The 20,567-nt window shown below is 48.6% G+C and overlaps 2 protein-coding genes across 2 annotated transcripts in view; one reads left to right on the top strand and one right to left on the bottom strand.

Moving 5' to 3' along the window:
• The first annotated feature begins 1,360 nt into the window (after window positions 1-1,360).
• On the top strand, window positions 1,361-17,644 carry KLF9 (KLF transcription factor 9). Its single transcript, XM_063179658.1, has 2 exons — window positions 1,361-1,958; window positions 12,106-17,644. Exons 1-2 carry the CDS (start codon window positions 1,490-1,492, stop codon window positions 12,336-12,338), a joined length of 702 nt encoding a protein of 233 aa, XP_063035728.1. The 5' UTR covers window positions 1,361-1,489; the 3' UTR covers window positions 12,339-17,644.
• Window positions 17,645-18,358: 714 nt separating this feature from the next.
• The window catches only part of SMC5 (structural maintenance of chromosomes 5), a 43,902-nt gene continuing 41,693 nt past the window's right edge, over window positions 18,359-20,567 (bottom strand). Inside the window, exon 25 of the transcript XR_010031028.1 lies at window positions 18,359-19,294. The gene's annotated coding sequence lies outside the window, so the exon portion shown is untranslated. The remainder of the gene's footprint in view (window positions 19,295-20,567) is intronic.

Raw genomic sequence — 20,567 nt, 5'->3', positions numbered from 1 at the left:
ATGATGGTAACTTCTTTTCCTGTTTTTAAACAGTGCTTGCTCCAGAATCCAATTTTTCACTCTTCTCTGGCTGAGCATAGGTCAGTCAGCTTTCGCAACCCTCTACGAGCGTTCGATGGGGCAGAGATGGGGGCGTGTTATTTGGGTAGACGTGACAGGTTTTCGGGATTCGATTAGGCTGCATGGCACTTACTTGGCGAGGGGGTAAGTGTCAACCTGACCTTTATGTTTGCTGGCAGAGGCCAAACGGCAGACACTGTCAGGCAGCCCTAAAGCTCTTCCCCGAGGATGCCGCTCGGTGACCCCCGCCGAGGCACCTGCCCCGCTCGCCGTGGGGGCACAGCGGGTTCCCCTCCGCCCCGCCGTACGGAGCCGCCTGTCTCAACGATGACGCTGCGGCAATGGAGCACCCAGCGCCGCCACCGGGTTCCTCCGAAGGCTTCTCGGGCTCCTGCTTCCTGCAGAGCGCCCTGCTGCCGTCTCCTGCCCGCGCGGGCCGGGGCCCCGTCCCGAGGCAGTACGGGAGCCGCACCGGCGGGCCCCGGTGCCCCGGCAGGGCAGGGCAGGGCAGGGCAGGGGCGGCCAGCCCGGGGTCGCGCCGGGGTCACGGACAGCCCGCCCGGGCGGGGCATCCCCGCGCCTCTCCCGCCCTTCCCCGCGCCCGCCGCTCCCCGCGCCTCCGAGCGTTGCGCACCTTTCGGGACCGGGCGCTGATTGGCGGAGTGCTGCCAGTGACATCAGCCGGCTCACTTCCCATTGGCCGGCCCGTTGCTGGGACCGTAGGACTTCCAGGGAGCCACTTAACCCGCTCGGCGCCGCCGCCCCGGGTCGCCCCCACCGCGGGCCCCCGCCCGAGGCCGCCGCCGGCTCCTCCGGGCCGCGGCCGGGCCGGCGGCGCGACCCTCGCGGCGGGGAGCCGAGCCGCGGCGCCCCCGCCGTCGCGGCCCCGGCGGCGCCCCGGCATCGCTGCTTTAAGCGGTCGCGGCGGGGCGCCCGGAGTAGCACGCGGCCTGGGGAGGGAGCGCGGCGATTGGCTGGGAGGCCGCCCGGCGGACACGCCCCCCCTAGAAAAGGGGCGCCGTGAGTGGCGGGGGGAGAAAGTAAACACAGCCGGCCGGCCCTGCCCGCGGACCGGCCGGGGCGGGAGGGGCTCCGCGCCTGACGTGATGGGCCCCGGCGCGGCCGCCCCCGGGCAGGAGCACGCGGGGCGCGGGGCGGGCGGTATCCTCTCCCCCGGCCCCTGCGCCGGACTCGGGCCGGCCGCGCGGGCGGCGCTCCCCCCTCGCCGACTGCGCGCCGCCCCCGGGGGGCGGCGGTGAAGGACCTGCCCGGCGCCCCGCTATTTATTCGCCCCCCACGCCCCCTTCCTCCTCCGCCCCGCTCTTTCCCGCGCCGCGGGCGGGCCATGGCTGGCGGCGGCGCGGTCGGCCCGGCGGACGAGCAGTGAGGGCGGACAGAGTCCCCCTTGTCGTCGGGGCGCGGCCGCACCATGTCGGCCGTCGCGTACGTGGACTTCGTAGCGGCGCAGTGCCTGGTCTCCATCTCCAACCGCTCCGCCGTGCCCGAGGCGGCGCGGCTGAAGGTGCCGGGCGAGGGGGAGGCGGCCCGGGAGCTGCGCGACCCCCGCGACGCCTGGAAGGACTACTGCGCCCTGCTGGCCATCGCCAAGAGCCTGCTGGAGCTGAACAAGTACCGGCCGCTGCCCGCCCCCTCCGTCTGCAGTGACAGCGTGGAGAGCCCCGACGAGGACGCGGGCTCCGACAGCGACGCGGCCACCGAGCAGGGTTCCAGCCCGCCCCGCAGCCCCCCGCCGGGGCCGCCCCCCCGCCTGCGCGCCGCCGGGGCCGCCCCTAAGGGGAAGCTGGCGGCCGAGAAGCGGCACAAGTGCCCCTACAGCGGCTGCGGCAAGGTCTACGGCAAGTCTTCCCACCTCAAGGCGCACTACCGGGTGCACACAGGTCAGCGGTGGCGGAGGGAAGGGGGCGGGAGCGAGCGCTTGTCCTCGGATGAACCCGGCCAGCGGCGCGCCCGGCATCCCCGCGCGCCCCCGCCGCCCTGCCGCGCCGCTCCGGCTCCGCTCGGGGCTGGCTCGTGTGTCCCCGGCTTCACGCCCCCCTTCTTCCCCCCGGCTCTCATCAGCGCCCCTTGTCCGGCGGGAGCCGGCGGCCGCCCCGGGCGGGGCTGCGGCAGCGCCTCCCGCCGCGCCCTGCCCGCCGCCCACCTGCGCCGGCCGGGAACCGGCCCGGGCCCCGCGGGCAGCGCGGGCCGGCGGCAGATGCCGGCGAGCGGAGCGAACTCGGCTGTCCGGCGCGGCTGGGAGGGGAGGATGGCGGCGGGGGCCCCCGAGTGCGCTCGGGGCGTCGGCGAGGGAAGCACCGGGGCGGCGGGATTCGGGTTTCCTGCCGCTGTAGGGTCAGAACTGGGCGCCCATTCCGCAAGGGAGGCGAGGGCAGCGCAGTCCCGCCCGCGCCCCTCTCGCTGCTCCCGCCGTCGGAAGCCGCGGCCTGGGCCGCAGAGTTGGCGGCGAGCTCTGCCCGTCTGCGGGGCTGGATGCCGTGGCGCCGGGGCAGGGGCTGGCGGGGCTCGGGAGGGGGCGGCGGCGGCGTCTGGCTGAGCCCGGGCGAGCGGCACCTCTGGGGCCGGCGGACACACCCCCTCCGGCGGGCGGCACCGGGAGCGCGGCAGCGGGAGCCAGTGCCGGCGCTGGAGCTGGCGCTAGAGCGGAGCACATCCCGGGCCATTGAGGCGCAGGACAGGGAGGACCGAGCCCGCTCTTGCCGGCGGCAGCGCCTCGCACTATCGGTTACCGAGATCCAGCTTTGACGCGTTCCACAAGGGCTTCATTCATCAAGCTGTGTGCTCCCATTCCCGGCCCTCGCTCGGGCGCCTCGGAGGGTGTGGCAACATGGAAACCTGGAGATAAAACATATCTGCGGCAGCCTAGCCCCAAGGGGACAGCAGCTGCAGACTTCCCTGATCGTTTGTTGGTTTTCGTTTTGGTGGTTTTTGTTTGTTTATTTTTAGACCTTCAGTGTAAGTGATTAAATAAAAACCTTTATAGGTCTGAATTGCTCTTGGGATCATAGTGGATTACAAAAGGCTGCTTTAAAAATGTTCTGAATTAAAGGGTTGTGTTCAGTAACAGGAAGGCATGAATAAAATGAGACAAACACAACCAAGACATTTAATGTGCTTTACATCAGTTCTGTCAATGACGGTACCTTTTGGATTTTGTCTGTTGGTGGTGATGGTTAGCGGTGTGATACAAAGTGAGTTGATCACCCAAGGAATGTACCGTCAGGCATTGCTGTAGAATTTAATAAGGATTGGGTAGGATGTGGCCGCATCTGAGCTCCAGCTCAGGCTCCGTGGCTCCGGTTCACCAGTGTGCCTAGGTGTGCGTGCACTGCAGAGGAGCAGGCTCGGGGCTCCTTGCCGAGCGGTGCTCTGCTGGCAGGTGTGCTGGGTGCTGCTCTGGAGGCTGGAGAGAAGGGGTAGGATTACAGGATATGGCTCAGCCATGAGCTCTGCGGTTAGACTTTCTCTCTGAGCTGGGAAAGAGGATGGTCAGTGGTGACCCTGTGCTGACCTCGTGACCGGTGCCAGGAGCTGTGTTACCAGCTCAGAGACTGCAGCTCAGATGCTCTTTTGGAGGCTGAGTGTAACTGGTGCTCTCCAAGATGTTGTCTCATAAGTGACAAAGAAAACGTTAGTATCATTTCCATTTACTACCCCACACTCAAATATCCACCCTGATAAGAGAACCAGAATAGATGTTGGCTGAGATAGCATTCTGTGTGATGACATGTAAATTAATGTACTGTACAACCCACACAGCCTGCTGTAAGCAGTAGTGTTATAATAAGTACTGCTCAAGTGGTATGAGGTTTAGCATGTGCTGCTCCCAAGTGGGTGGCCTTAGCTCCAAGTATGAGGCATTTGACTCAGAAACACTGATGTACTGTTGTGGTAGTTCTGTGTGGTTAAAATCGCTGCAGACATCCAGGAATAATGAACTTTCAGAGCTTCCTAATGTGAAGTTAATTGTAGCTAACTGAAATGCTAAATGATACTGATAATGTTAATTGTCTTTATAGATGACAACAATTCCTTAGCAACAGTGGGATTCAATAGGACCTCTGGAGTTATTAATAACTATATATTACAGAGCATTAATGGGCCCTCCTTAGTACCATTTTATTTCCTTTTTTTCAAATAATGTGTCTCTCTGCCATTTTTCACCCAGTCACCAACTAGGATACTTGCTGCAGTGTAGTCTTTAGTGGAAATAGGTGCACAACCACCAGTTGAAGCTTCCTGGTATTATTTTTTAATATTTAATCCCAGTATTTCTATCTTGGAAAATGGCTTAAGGATTTCTGTTCACACCTGTGAACTTGTGCGTACTCACAGTTCTCTTTAATCATTAGTCCTAACCAAGCAAGTTGGGAAGCTCTAGATCCTTCTCTTTCTGTGTAGTGGTTCGGCATCTGAAAACTCACCAGTTCGTCTTTGGTAGCCTAATGCAAAGCAAGAAACAAAATACCAAATCAAGGTAGAAGGGTAGTAGGCTTCTGATGCTGAGAGGTTAGAGTCTCTATCTTATTAACCATTCTTTAAACTTGTTGTTTCAAAGATTACATATTTCAGATACTAAAAATGTCTATATAACTGTTTGCTTGAAGTTTGGGCCTTTGATAATGCTAGTTCAATTTCCAGGAGGCCCAAATTAGCCATCCATCAGAAGCTGTCTTTTGAGTTGATCTTTACAGGAAAAGATCAGCAGATGGCACTGCACATCCTGCTTGTGCAAGCAGTCCCCTCGCCTGTGCTGCCAGGCTTAGGTGAGACCCAAGCCCTGGAAGTCGTACAGAGGCTGGGAAAAGGTGAAGGACCCATCTGAGCAAGAAAAAGACAAGCAACAGCAGATAAGCAGAGTTACTTCCAAAATTAAGAAGAAACAGAAATTCTCTAAATAGGTGGGTTTAGAGGTTTGGGTATGACAGGTGTAGGGTTACAGGTGTTCAGGTGACAGGTGTAGGTGTGTAGTGTTATCATTAGCCTTAAAGATGGAGCAGGGGGAACAGCTTCATACAGAGGGATGTGCAGGCCAGAAGGTTTCCAGGGAAAATGAAGGCATACAGCAAAAAAGCAATCTCAGTCAGGAGGCCTGGCCAGGGAGTGCAGGGCAAAGGACGGGGAGAGAAAATGGCAGGAGAAACAAGCTGTACAAAATTCATGTTTGCTATGATAGTATGAATATAATCCAGTTAAAGGGCGCATTACCACTGACACTAGATCTTCTCTGTTCCTCCTTCCTGACCAGAAGGGTACCATGAAAGTAGCTTGTGAGATGCTTCCTCCTACTGGACTTTTAGGTGTGTGCTTGCCTGGGGAGGCTGGGGATTGATGGGAATTCCACATACACATCAGATGCCCTTAATTAAGAGTTTAGGTGCTCAAAATCCAGATGTGGGAAAAGTTCTCCCTCTTCAGCTCAGCTTTTCAGCCAACTGTATCATCATGAAAACTGGATCCAAACGATGCAGAGAGTTTTGTAACTCCAGGCAGCTGATGCACTCTTAAGTGCTCCCAGCATTTGGCTCTCAGCAGGGCTCGGAAGCAGGGGCTGGGCAGAGGTGAGAGCCCACAGGCTGACAGTCTGCACAGGGAAGTGGAGGAGCATTTCCAGCTGCCTGTTACTGCTATCCAGATGTCGTGGTGTTGGACCAGCCCCTGTATTGGTTTGGTTTAACTGTACTGCTTTGTTATTTGTGTTCTAGATTATCTCACTCATCAGACTGTACAGGTGCTGGTATGTTGACAGTCCTCTGCTCACCGAGATGTTTCTCAGTAATTTTGTTTGAGCATAATCTGAAATACAGCGTTTTAAGACCCTCCTGTCCAGCTCATGCCATGTCACTTACCCAGATCCTTTAGAATAGGACCCAAGAGCAAAAAGTGGAGCCAACCACAGATTTTTTGTTAAATTCAGATTGCCATGTGAAATACCATGGTTAATGAAAATGCACAAATTGCTGGAGTTCTAATGGGCATGTTTCCAGGTCTTGGAGAAACATGATGATCCTGACTGGGAGCCTTGCCAGCTGAATAAGGTAGGTAGAAATCGTCAAGATTAGGTTCAGAATTCTCCAGTTCCCTGTTGTCTTTTTCTGATAAAAATTTAAGATTTTAAGCAAGTGTATGTGTCAGTTGTGGGAAAGTGCTCCAGAAAAGTTTATCAATTGAGTCAGCATGACAAAGTTCACATGTAGGACAGAAGCAGTGAGCAGGCATTATCCGTAAGAGCACAACTTCTGCTTCCAGATGGATGTGTTGAAATTGCAGTTTTACCGAGTTCTGCTCAGTGTTTGTGCTGCGGCACTGGAGACCATGTGGTGGGTGTCACTGCTCTTGTTAGCTTGTGTCTCTTGCAGCGCCAGCTGTTGGGATTGCTGCAGGAACTCCTTTGTTCCTCTTTGTTGGCTGCTCTGTTGTTGTGCACCAGGCTGCTGCTCCTGTGCTTCTGGCCTTGAACAGCTTCCAAGCCTGCAGCTGGAAGAGCAGGGGAGGGCCAATTTAAGATTAAAGAAACAGGGTCTGAGGGAGTGATGGCAGAGAATACCTCAGACACTGTACACTTGTGGTAGTACAGTTCACCATCTGTATTCAGGTTATGATTAATGTGCACAGCCTGAGAACACTCCATAAATACTTTAAACTTGAGGGAAAAGTCTGTTGAAACACTGGCTAATAAATTCAGAGTGAAATATCATAAGTTACATTAGCTTTCTGAATACATGTGAAATTGAATTCCTCCTTTCCCTGTCAAAGCTGTTTCATCCTAGCAAGGAAATTTGATCATTTGTATTGGACAGGAGCTTCTAGCCAATGTCCTTTGTTCCCAGGTAAGTGCACTAGGTATGTAAGCACCAGGCTAGGAGTTGGTGTCTCTCCATTGTTGTTGTTATTCAAGTATTACTGTAAAATGGAGGAAGTTCACATGAAGATGAGCTGGGAAAGGAGAAGAGCTAGGAACTTGTCTCACATATCTAGGAATGTACTGCTGAGGGCTCTTGCCTTAGCTACCAAAGCACGGATTTTACTCTCTGGTGAGGTTTGGAAAGATCTTTCCCAAGTAGCTTACCTGAGTGCTCTCTCTCTCTGTATGTTTGTGTGTATGGAGGCACAGTCCCCCGGAGAAAGCCTTCTGCCACACGGTTAAAGGAGGTTTGTGCTCTGACGGAGAAGCTGAAAGGGCATCTCTTGTGTCTGATACTGCATCGCAGTGGGATAACAGCAAGACAGTTTTCCTGGAATTTAGGCTCGGCAGCAGCAGGTTGTAGCAGGTGGTTTTGCATCTGGACTTTGTTTGTCCAAGCAGCTGCTGACTGGTAGTTTAAGAATGTCAGAACACCCTAAGTACTTGCTGAAGACAGCATTTTAATACTTGAACCAACCTGTTGTGTTTAATCCTAAATCCTGGTGGACTAAACCCCTTGCTGGAACCCAAACATCTGTGCCTGTCCTATCTTTTTGGTCAGTTGTCTGCTTAGATGACCATGGTAGGTGCTCCAGACAGCGTTGGTTTAGGCATATGGTCCCAAACATGCACACTGCTGATCTCTCTCTGCACCAGTATCTGTACCTGGTTGGCATGTGTTTTAATGATCTGATTTGGAATATCTCAGAAGAGGAAAAAGCCTGCTTGAAAGGCCTCCAGTCTGTCTGCCCAGATGATCTATCTTCACCAGAATATCTGGCATGTGGACACTCAGTCAGTCAAACTCCAGTGTCCCACGGGAAATTGCTCATTCAGTGTGTGGGGCAAATCACTGGGGAGAAAGTATACCTGAGACAGCAGATATTCTGTGTGTTAAAGCCACCATGAACTGCAGCTCCTAACCTCAGTCATCCACGCATAAAGCAGAGTTTTGTGGTGAGGAGGCAGATGACTAATCAGGATACCACTACTACCTGTACTTATGTTAATGAGCCTGCTAATGCCCACTCTGTATTCATTTTTCAGAATTTTTTTTCTGTGTTAGACTGCAGTGTGGGAAAATCTGGAATGTCCCAGGGTAGGGGAAAAAAGATTTTTTTTTAATCTATTCAGAATAAAATAAAATCGACCTGCCATAGGTCATAAAAAGTAGGTTGGATATAGAGTTTAAACTTGCCCAGAAAGAACAAACTAAACATTTGTTGTAGAGGGTGGGGTGAAAGAACAAGTTGAAAATGGCAGGTGTAGCAAGAGGGCTAAGATTAAAAGGATCTGCAAAGGCCTTTACATCCATATGGGATTTCGAGGAAGCCAGGGTTGCAGTAGTTCTTTAGACTGTAGAGAAGAACTGTGAAACACCACTGTTAACTTAGAATAAACTGTCTCATTCTATTCCTGGTGCCACACAACGCAAAGAACGGGAGTCTGCAGATGCACCTGTTCCTATTACCTATAAATCAGTTTCTCATTCACTTTTTACTTCTGTAAGCTGCTCTGGATACATATGTGTATACATACTCATTTTTTAAAGAGAATTATTCACCTCTTGTGTCTGTTGTGTTAGGATCCAATCACACATAGTTTCAGATTATCATGATGTACCTTTGACCATTTCTTGATGGAAAATCCCATCGGAGGCATAATGTAAAAAGTCAGTAGCATACAGCCACTAAGGGAAGCAGTGTATAACAGCACTGCATGTTGATGTTTCAAGCTTTAGCGTTACTACCCCCAAAACTAAGGGAGAAGAATCATAAGGGAGATGCACGCCTTGCCTGAGCTGGCTCAGAAATCCGTGTCTCCAGATGGAGGCAGCACCCACTTGCACTGCGGCTCTCTCTGCCACTGCCTGCTCAGCAAGCAGATGAGTTGCAAACTTGTTTTCTCAGAGGGCTCTTCCACACACATCTCTGCTGCTGCAGAAAGAAAGCACATCAAATACAGCAGATACAGCCACCATCTTTGTAGAGTGGATGGCTATCACATGCCATCAGCCATCTCTGCCTTGCTTTAAGTGCTTCCCAGAAACACACTCCACGCCTGCCTTGCACCTATTGAGGCTGTCACTGAGGTGCCATCTCTTTGGGCTGCTCTCATCCCTTATAGCTTTGTGACCAAGGGGAGACATGAATTCTTGGGCTCGGAGGTGAGCCCTAAGGGCCTGGAAGAGCCTCCCTCCCCCTGTCTCTGCTCTGAGAAGCTTGGAGTTTAATACATCTAGGTGTCAGGGACAGTGCCTACTTTCATATAAGAACTTCCAAAGTGGCTGTGACATCTTCAGCAGGTTTGTATTGCTGAGGTGATGGAGTCATTCTTTACTACTGTTCTTGGGAGCTCTGCAGTCGAGGGGGGGCCGTGCTGGTGGCATCCTGATGCCTCCAAGGGAGCATGGCCACCCATCTCTGGCCGTGATCTCTGCTGTGTCCCATCCTCGTGCACAGCAGCTTTTCTGTTGGGAGCAAGGTGTCTGCGCCATGACAGGCTCCTGCAGCCTTTGTATCTTGCCCCAGCTGGGCCCAGGGTTGATTCCCTGCGGAGTACAGTACCAAAGCACAGCAGGTGAGGTGATCCTCATGTGATCCTGAGCAAGCCGTGCCTTTCCCTAAAGCTTTGTGCCTACACTGCATAACCTCAGAGTGCTTTCCCCTGGCATGTGCAATGGATGTGTGGGGTAGCCATGGTGGAGGTCATGCTGCTCCTGTCACATGTCAGAGGGAATTCCAGAAGCAGGGCTTCATTTTATCTTCCCAAGTGAAATTCCAGGAGGGTGTGGGGGCAGAGTTCAATTTCTTAAGGACTGCTTGAGGCCAGATTTTAAACACTACTTTTAGACACTCAAGTGGGATACTACCATTCCGAAAATAGGTGCTGCTCCCCAAAGACTGATGCAGCCTAAGCACCTAATCTCCCTGTTTACAGCTGGGAATTTCTGCAGACTGAAGAGCTGTTCTGGGGGAGATGGTTGGAACTGTGGTTTCCAGAGATGAGGCAGGATGCCTCAGTTGCTCCCACTGCTCTGGGGTGTCAGTGCTTGACACAGAGGCATACACTAGATAGCTCCACAGGTGCAAGATGTGTAGCAGTCCTCCCACGCTCCCGGGGGGGCAAGAAAGCTGTTCTGCACCTCCCACTGCCACCTGCTTCCAGGAGCTGTGACAGAAGCCATGAGATAGGTTGCAAAAGAGCAGCACAAGTGAAACACTTGCCTCAGATGCTAAGGGCTGGGCAGGGGTGGTGTTGTGAGGCCTCTCTACAGCTCCTGGTGCTGCTCCACAGTGGAGCTGTGGCTGTGGCATTCAGGCACCCATGACCCCCCATGCTGTTTTAATTAATTTGTTTTATACAGGCAGTGGTTGTTCAGAAGGTCTTCCATCCGTGTCAAAATGCGTACGCCAGGGAGCCGAGAAATGCATTTATAACAAACAAAGTAGCCCTGGCTCATGATGGCTGGCAGCTCTGCCTCCACCAGGCTTGGGCAGGCAGCTGGTGTGGCCTCCTGTGCTCCGTCCTTCTCCCCTGACCGAGAACCAGCATGGCCATGAGGCCCAGGAGCAAGCGCAGGGGCAGAGCCACAGGGCTGTGCTGTGACTGAGGCAGTGCCACTCACCCAGCTCCGCTGCAGGGCACGCTGGTTGGTCTGAAATAGGGCAGCTGCCTGTTGAGCAGCACAAAGCATTGGGAGCCCAAACAGTGAAGCATTATTTAGTGAAGCTTACTAGGGCTTTCAGGGCCCCTGGTGTAACTACACCTTAGCTAACCTGGCCTGTCCTTATCCTCCTTTGGCCTTTTGGATGCCATCAGTGAGTCCCTCCCTGCAACTCTACCATACTTTGTGTGGACCATTGTCCTCCTGGATTCAGTGCTGTTCATTCAAGTCTGTAGCTTTTTGTCCCTGCTGTTTTATCTGGGGAGAACTCCAGGACCCACTTTGTAAATCACTCCTTTTCTGTTGATCTTTGAATGTAAAGTGAGCTCACCTGTTGTACCAAACCTCATAGTACTAAGAAATACTGGAGTTCCTGAGTTTCTTTCCAACTCTTCCAAGCTGGAAGACCCCTGGGATAGTTTTTGTATTTCATGGTTATCTATAAATAGCTGTTATAGAGCTGCCATTTATATTCCCTTCAGGAGGCTCTGAAGAAGGTAAATGAAAGGGATCAAACCTGCAGCAGTGCATGGTGGAAATCTTTTGTGTGAAGTTAAACAACTTCAGTTTCCATCTGTGCTGTGTACGAGGGTCAGCCTTGCTGCTTTGGAGGCACTGTGTTTGTGCCTGAAGGCAAGGCCTATGCAACCCACAGAGGTGAACTGTAGGGATGTGGAGTGCCAGGAAGATGACGTGGACTGCTCTTCTACCCTTGCACCCTTGTTTTGTAAAAGCAAAGTTGTGGTGTCATTTAGGTTAATGTGTTTGGGTTTGTTTTTAATCATTATAGCAAACATTTATTCCAATAGAGTGGGAATAATGAGGTGTTTTTCCTGTCTTCAAACCAGCTGTCTAAGAGATTGATACTTGCTGGGACACCTTGGATTTCCAGAGGAAGGGCTGAAAGGGGAGCATGGGACTTCCCTCTGCAGGTGCAGCAGTTTTGCCCTCCATGTTTACAGCCCTGAGGCTTCACTGTTCTCCCCAGTGCCTCCCCACTCAGCTCTTCCTGGGATCGAAAGACTTGTCCTAGCTAAACAGTTTTTTTTTGTGTGTGTCATTTTCTAACTGTTACAAATAATTCGGTAGAATGGGAGTGTCAGAGGAATATTTCTAGCACACCTCTCCCAAGCTACGGTAGTGAGACCAATATGAAAAACATACAGGCAAAGGCAGAGCTCATCTCTTGTTTTGACAGTCTTCAGGTCATGTAAGGTTCTGCACTAGAATGTGAGTTTCGTGTGTTTGGAGGGATTTTTGGCTTCTGCTGGAGGCGAGAGTGAAACCTGATGAAGTGAGTTATCAACAACTCCACAGACGTTGGCACCATGGCAGGAAACAAAAGCAGCTTTTCTCCCTCAGCAGCATGTGCTCTGGCTCCTCAGCAAGGCTGGCATGTGCCGATCTGCAGTCCCCCTGCCCGCCATAATCTCTCGCCGTCCTTTCTTGCCCACAGGTGAGCGACCATTCCCCTGCACGTGGCCCGACTGCCTTAAGAAGTTCTCGCGCTCGGACGAGCTGACGCGGCACTACCGCACGCACACCGGCGAGAAGCAGTTCCGCTGCCCGCTCTGCGAGAAGCGCTTCATGCGCAGCGACCACCTGACCAAGCACGCCCGCCGCCACACCGAGTTCCACCCCAGCATGATCAAGCGATCCAAAAGGTCCGCCTCCAGCAGCTCCTTGTGAAGGCAGGGCTGGCCCTGGGGAAGGAGTGGAGGAGAGGCGGGCTGTGGCGAGGGTGCAGGCGGTGGGGCCAGAGCACGAGCATCCACTGCGCTGCCGGTCACCCTCGCTGTCCAAAAGCACATGTAGCCGGCATTTAAAAAAAAAAATATTACTCAGTATCCCCCTCCCCATCTTCCACCTCCTGGCTCTGCCCCGAGAACAGTCTGGAACAAGTGGACTGTGGGGTGAGAGGAGGGAAGGGGCAGCCAGGGAGGAGGGACCGCCTCTTCCAAGGTGTGCAGTGATACTGGTGTACGTACATGGACTGGGCGGTCTGGCCTGTGCCACCACAGTAGCATGACCCCAAAGTCTTTGTGATTGCTGTGTCATGAACATGTTTTGTTGAACAGTGTAATGCTGCTTGTATTTAGAGTCTGTCGAGTAAAAACACTTTCCGAGTCACATAAATAACTCAGATAAAAACTCCATAGCACATTGTAGAAGTGAGTTTACTTCTGTGTATCTTCTGCGTTTCTGCACTTAAAGAGACTATTAAGAGAAACATTACATATGTTACCAATAGTATCTGATTGATATACTGAGATAAGGTGAATTTATACTCAATAAGGCCCATTAAAGTAAATAGGTATTTTTAACTTTTCTTTGTATTAACTATACTTTTGAATATCAGCTGGATTTTTCCAGTAAAAACATGTATGTTTCAAGAAAATACTTAAAGCAAAAAAAATCCCCATCAAGAGCTCAGTAATTTTCTGACTGTGTGTGTATTTAGCCCTGTTATTCACTTACCTGGAAGAAAACAGCTCAGTCTAGATTATGTGGCGGGCATGTGGGAGCTGAAGCGTATGTCTCTCATATGATCCCATACTTTACTGGTCAGTAATATAGTACTGTACTACAGAAATGCCACTAACAGTGCTTTATTCTGCTGTGGTTTGAATGGGTGCACAAAGCAGCTACCATCTTTACAAACTGCTGCTTTTTTAAAGGCTTTTTCTCTTCCTACACTTGCCTTAAAGATTTATTCTCTTCATACCATGGCCTAACTCCCTTGGAGTCCTGGGAATTGTGTGTGCTTATGGAGAGAGTAGACCTTTTCTTAAGAGCACTCAGATAATGGAAACACCTAAAATTACTGTAAGGAGCTCTTTGGAAGGGCTCCTGTATCTCTTGATTGATCTTTCTTTGGAGTATGGGGGAATACCACAAGCTAATTTGAAATATAGAAGGTGTCTTGCAATACTCCTTTGTGACATAAGCTTCTCTTAGTACTTTGTACCTGTGTCATGCATGGCACGTCAAATGGTGATAAAAGCAATGTTAACTTTTATTTTAAAGCTATTTTTTGATCTTTAAAAGGAGCAGAAAGACCTGACTGAATGAAAACTTTTAGATGTGATCATTAGTGAATATTTCAAATTTTTGTATGTTAAAAGCATGAAATTTAAGATGTTATCAGTGATATACTTTTTCCCCTCCCCAGCTGCATAATGGGGGAGAATTCTGTTTACACATTATTTTTTTCCAGCAATGTTCTTCTGTTTGATTTTTACCCCTTCCTCCAGAAGAGGAAGGGGAGGTGCAGCCCTACTAGAGACTTAGGGCCAAATTAATTTTGTGAGTATTTACACTGAAACCCAAAGTGTCTCCACTGCAGATGAATTTAGGTCATCTTGTAAAATTTTGTACATAAAAGATCTTGTTAGCACACCTGCAATTACAGTATCTTATTGTTTTATCTGATAAAAAGCTTGCTTCCTAGAAACAAACATAAAAAATTAACTCGGAGAGTAGAGTGTTTTCCTCTACAGTTGTATATGGCTTTCAGCATTATAGAAATCAGTTTGCATACTGTGTTTTTACCTGTGTAGTTCATGATAGATTTCGTCTATGTGAAGAGAACTTCTTTTAAAGCATTGGGGATATTGAATAGTCTATGGAATAAAAAGGGATGTGTTTTCTTCAGTGAAGACATCAGGAAACCAAGCACACTTTCTACCTCCGTTTCAGCTTTTTGAAACATTTATTTTAGAAACCAAACTTTAATTTCTCGTATTCAGATTGAGTCATAGGGACATAAGTTCTTTGTAATAAAATCTGGTAGTGTTGGTATTTTTATTGATCAAGAAATACAGAAAGTATTTGGCTTACCAGTACTGTTAATGCTGCCTTGTGGAGTAGGGTCAGGGCCATGAGCAGCCCGAGGAGATTCAGAGGTGCATCTTTATTCATCTTTGTTCTTCTCTCTGAAGATCAAGCTAGATTTCAAGTCTCTGTCCTGCAGTCTGGATTGTTGCCATTTTGTGGGACAAATACAGCACTTGGCAAATTAAAGCCTGATCCTGTGAAACACAAGAGATCCTCACATCCAATCAACCACAACTAGAAGCCACAGCTGATAAGCAGCTCCTAAATCAGTATGTAAACGTTTTGGTCACTTAGCTACCAGGATTAACTGATATATGGAATTAAATGGCCAGCTTTACAGTATCCATGTTGTGTATTTGGGGTAGAATGCACACTTGAAGAAATGTTCCTGCAAAGTCTGAAATAGGCGGGAGGTACTTTAGTCCATGGGACAGTGGGACATGCAAGGCATGTGTCACCACTGCCAGTGACAAGATCCTGTTTCTGAAAAAAACCCTTCCTAAATGGTAGTGTATGCTGTATTTCAGCATTGGACAGACAGGATTAATGTGATTCATTAATCTCTAAGAGAATGCATTGGGAATTACCAGGTTTGGGGATATCATTGTACTGTTTTGTTAATTTGGTTTGTTTTTTGTTTTTTCTTTCAGTAAAAGGAAACAATGGCTTTAACACCTAAAACAAACTGCAGGTTAGATCCTTGCATCTTGAAGTTAAGTTTTGAATAGTGTTGCAAGTGTTGGAAAAGAAAAGGAAAATCAGGTTCTCTAATACTGTATGTACTTGTTGTACTATTTTGGAAGTACTTAATAGCGCTGAAGTTAGGACAGCTCCTCTCCTTGATTAAGAAAGTCCATTAGTACAGAGAAGTCATGGATTTAAAGGTATAGCTATATAACATACTTCTTGAACTTACTTCATGACCGACATTACAGATCTGTTCTCAGCTTGCAGATGGACTTAGGCCAGCATACACCAGACTGGACACATACTTAAAAATGCTGTTCTACAAACCAGTGATGTGTAACACTGTAAAATACCAACTCCCAATAGTTTAATCAGTTTTATTTTTGTACAGTATTCGTATTCTTTATAAGTTATTTTGCTGTCCTGTTTTGTAAATCACATGAAATTGTAAAAAAAGGAAAAGAAAAAAAAGTAGGCATAGGTGTTTTTGTACATATGTATATATATATTGTCCAAATAAAGAAAAAAGGAATAAAAAATCTAAACTTGGTCTTGAATGACTGGAATCAAGCAGTGGTCATGTAAACCAGCCTGAATGACCACAAAAAAAAAAAAAATACTGCACATTATGAAATTCATAGTTTGAGCAGTGTGTGAACCAGCTTAAAAGGTCTTAGTGTTGCTAGTCATCATTTGGCTTGGATTGTCTTTCTCTACCTATTCCAGTAAGGTATTCCTTCTAGAGACAAAACTTGCACTCAGGAAGAAGTGTCCCATCACCTGCATCCTCCAGCTCGCTAGAACTCTGTCTCCCACTGCTCCTTGGCCTTTGAGCTCAGAGTGGTGCTCTCCCTCACACCATGCACCTGCTCTGTGAGCAAATGATGCTGCATCCGCACTACTGCCTTGAGCTTTCCATGGCTTTGGAGGATTCACTGGTGTATGGAGATAAAGAGCATCTGCTTGGCCTCTGAAAGAGAAAGGCAAGGTACCCTGTACCAAAAAGCTCCCTGACATGCACAGTCATGGGCATCACAGTCACTGAAAGCACCCATTTACAGGAACTTAACCAGGTGTGTGGGCAAAGGGCTCAGATACGACTGCAGGGTGAGCCCTGGACCTGAGGGAACATGCCATCTTCCAGCAATGCAGGCAGGGACAAATGGGTGGAAGATTGCCATCTGCAGCTGGAACAAAACTTGTAACTAGCTTCCAGATTTTACTCAATGCTGAGCTGGAGTTTTCTCTTCTTGTGTTGGATGGCTAGAAGACAGATAAAAAAACTCAGCATAATGTTTTTTCAGCTTGTCATTGATTTTATGAATAAGGGACACAGGGCTGTGGCACTGCCCTCATTCCCTTGCAATCCCATCATAAAAGACTTTCCACAAATTTACCATTCTTTACCTTAAACCTTTTAATATTTGGTTTTAGTGCTGTAATTTGAACAGCTACCAAAATCTGCCTAGTGTAGAGGAGGCCTAGGCCTTAGAAGAATGTTTCCAACCACTGAGATGTAGTACATTTACAGAGGGGTCTTGCCTCGAGTGGTATAAATTCTGACTAGGAATGGGTACGTCATGCAAAGTCGTGGGTGCACCACAGAGGTGTTGGCATGGGGTAGTGTGACCCTGAACTAGACCTGCTGATTCTGACAGCAGTTTCTACAAGGTTGTAAGGGTATCCTGTGATTTCATTTCTCCTCTCTGCCAAGGACAAAAGAAAGGAAACACGCCACAAAATGTCTTAACAGTCTAATTAAATGCCTGCAGAGTGGTTCAGGAAGCTGCATACAAGGAAGGCTGGCTTTCTGTATCTGTCAGCTGGGTGACCTGTACAATTTTGATCTCCACAGGAGTCTATAACAATGTTGTTCAGCATTCACACTTCCAGGGCTGAAGAGTCTGCGAGGTTTTATTAATGCACCAGAGCTCTGTAACAACCACTGCTTCCTCAATGACTCTTGCTTTGGAAGCAAAACTTTCACGTTGAGCTCCTCGCACTGTTCAGCCACATCGGAAAAATTTCTTCATCAAAGTAACTTAATGCAAACATCTAATTGTCAGAACACTCCACTTACTCAAGTACTGTTTATGGAACTCCCTTAAAGGAGAGGAAGCTTTCCCAATGGGAAGAATTTTTCAGCTACCATGCTTTCACTGCCATGCTGTCCTCAGCTAAGAAACTCTCTGGCCTCTAAAACACCTCAAACACTTCCACAGGTATTGTGGAAATCTTCCCATTTCAAGAAGAGAAGATCTTGACTGACATAAGTTCTAATCCTTAGCAGACATTTATTTCTGTATGATTACACACAGTATTTTTCTGGCTCATCCATGGCTTATGGGTAAAAAGAGTCCGTATTGCTTTCAGCTTGTACTTTTGAAATTGCTACAACTATTGCTGTATTTTTAGTGGCTTGTGACCTTCAATTCATAACTAATAAACATCCTATCACTTTTCATATCAAACCCCATCACTGTCTGTTTCATAATGCCTACTGCCTCTTAGGCCACATAACGCCTGTGTGTCTGCACAGTGAAACACAAGGTACAAAGGAAATGGAATGAATAAACCATAGCACAAACGAGAATCACTGAGTGCATAAGGGCAGTTCACCATTCCAAGATCCAACAATGCCCTCTTGGGATTCAGAAATTAAGAAATAAACCAAAGGTGAACAGAAAAGTTTTGGACTTTCCCAATGGCTTTTTCTTTCTCTTGTGGCTAATGGTCAGGGACCAGAATGACAGCAGCAGAAGTTTCAGAAGACACAGATGTAAAGTATATTAGAGCTTCCCAGAAGCACCACATACAGCCATGTGGGCTCTTCTGTTGTTAATGACTGTTTTGGTGACTTTGAACAGTGTTCCCAAGCAGAAAGCACATTTTAAGGGCCTATGAAAACTCATGCATAACTGCTCTCTCAAAAAACACAAGGGAAAACCACAGTTGTATTACTAGCCTGTGCAATGCTGGTCTGCTTTCCTGAATTGCATGAAAAAAGCCAGGCCTCTGCTTTCCTGCATTGCATAAAATAAGCCAGGCCTTATCTAGAAGCTAAACTACACTCAACTCTTACATCTAATAAGCCATATTTCTTAGGCACATCATTTTTAAACACTTCAAGGGGGACAGCCTTCCTGTAAATTTATTCAAACCGAAATAAAGGATTCTCCCCAATATAAGCTACTGCGAGGATTTTTAATGAACGTACTGATTTCTGACATACTGATGTTTAGGGAATTGCCATGCACACTGGCAGCTCTACCACTTTAAACATAATAGGCCAAAGTCAGTATATTTTATACAGCAAAGTGCATTTTAAATTCTACAAAAATTCTGACCAGAAAGTCCTTCATGGATGGTACAGTTCAGCTCAGAAGCAAACATAAAGCAGAATCAGATTCTTCACTGCTGGGGTCCACAGAAAACTGTAGTATTAGTGGCTTTTCACCTGAGCAGTCCTTTAAGCTTCACTGCAGGAGGACAAAGCGAGGCTGGTACTCTTGGTGGTATCTGAGATGTCCCTTTGCACTCCTTGTACTGATCATCTGCTTTGGATTTGCACCATGTTTGTAATTCCTCAGGAAAATGAACAACATAACCAACAAAACAAGTAAAAACCCTGCAAAAAACCCCAAACCACTAAAACAAACAACAAAAAACCCGCAAAACCCAACCATCCAAAAAAACCTTTATTGTCCATGAAAACCTATTACCTGACCCAAGCTGAGGTAAACCACTGTCAATGGATCGCAGTTAAGGTCATGCTGTGTAATGTTCACAGTCTTTGGTTACAAATTGGGAAGGGGGAATTGGACATCTTTCCCCTTTAAAATATGTGATCCAGATTCTTTTGAACCGACCATGTTCATGTTCACATGTTACCTGTGCACTCTTCAGCTCTCAGTTCTTTTCTATGGTTCCCTGGAATATTCTGCCACCATTTTCTGAGTTATCATCCCTTCCCTTCATCTTTCTTCCTGCAAAATCAACTTTGTCCACCTCTACGCATGGCTTCTTAACCCCACAGAAGTCTGTCATTCCTTTCCAGCTAACTTGCCACGTTCTCATCACCATGCTTTCCAAAGAGGTCAGTCTGTAAGTGACTTGCTCTTCTGTGAATACACAACAAGAGAAGATACTTGTCAAGATCTCATTTAGCTCTGGATGCAAAAATGACAAGTGCAACACCATGTTTTGAGACCCACACACGCTGTTGCTGTGGGTTAATCCTGGGCAGCAGCTCAGGGCCACACGCCCACTCTCCCGCTATGGAATGGCTCAGAGAATCAGAATGGTAAAAGTGAGAAAACTTCTGGGTTGAGATAAAAACAGTTTAATTTGGAAAGCAAAAGCTGTGTGCACAAGTAAGGCAAAACAAGGAAGTCATCCACTACCTCCCATCAACAGACAGGTCGGTGTTCAGCTATTCTCCCAGAAAAGCAAGGCTCCACCACACAGAGCTGTTACTTCAGAAGACATAGCTCCAACCACCCTTCTTCCCCTAGCTTTTACTGCTGAGGACAATGTCACACAGCATGACATAGCCCTTTGGTCAATTGTCCCACCTGTGTCCTCTCCCAGCTTCTTATAAACTTCTTGTGCTAGCAGGACAGCGCGAGAAACAGAAAAGGCAAAAATGCAGTGCAAAGCACTCCCCAGGAGTACCAAAAACACCCCTACGTAACCAACAGCATTCTGATCACAAACTCAAAACATAACCCCATACAAACTTCTATGAAGAAAATTATCCCGGCCAGAACCAGTATAACTGCCAAAAAACCCCCACAGGCCTAGCGGGGGTAACAAATCAGCAGAAGATAGACTGGACAACAGGGGAATTACTTCCAAGAGTAACCAAGGAGCAGATTAGTGGAGAAAAAGTGGAGGAATTTGGTGGAAAGCATAAAGATGGGAATTGGTGTCAGAGGATTACACCACTTGGCAAGAGCTGAGCCACAGGAGAGGCTGAGAGGCTGCTCTAGTGCTGCTTTTCACCTCTCTTACTTCTGCCTCTACTGTTGCTACTGCTCCTTATTTTTCCATGCTTTCCCTGCTGGCTTTCCACACTGCTACAGTCATGTCTGAAAAGCTTTCAGTGGCTAAAAATGTTGTCCTTCTGCACTTACCTCCCCTCTCCCTACTAGTTCAGCCTTGTCAGTGGCTGAAGTTAGCATCAAAGTAAAACGAGGTTATAGCAACTACTAGATCAGCCCCTGCTACAAGAACTGCCCTTCACCCAAACTACTGCAACATGCCAAGGACACTGTATCAATGAGCCTCCCAGAGGCATGGCTTTTGGCAAGCCTAGTCTGGGCGCATAGAAATGGCATAGAAATATTGTGCTTTTCAGATGTTTAGGCAGGAGCAGGTGAAGAACTTTTTTTG

This window comes from Melospiza melodia, chromosome Z, assembly GCF_035770615.1.
Source record: "Melospiza melodia melodia isolate bMelMel2 chromosome Z, bMelMel2.pri, whole genome shotgun sequence".
Classification (NCBI taxonomy): domain Eukaryota; kingdom Metazoa; phylum Chordata; class Aves; order Passeriformes; family Passerellidae; genus Melospiza; species Melospiza melodia.
Note: the sequence above shows the minus strand (reverse complement) of the source record. Positions and strands in the feature narration are given on the sequence as shown.

Bases quoted from the DNA above. Each gene is read 5' to 3' on its own strand.
- KLF9 (XM_063179658.1), top strand. From the start codon at position 1,490: ATGTCGGCCGTCGCGTACGTGGACTTCGTAGCGGCGCAGTGCCTGGTC. The intron at 1,959-12,105 runs GTCAGCGGTGGC...TCTTGCCCACAG, and splicing joins GCACTACCGGGTGCACACAG to GTGAGCGACCATTCCCCTGC.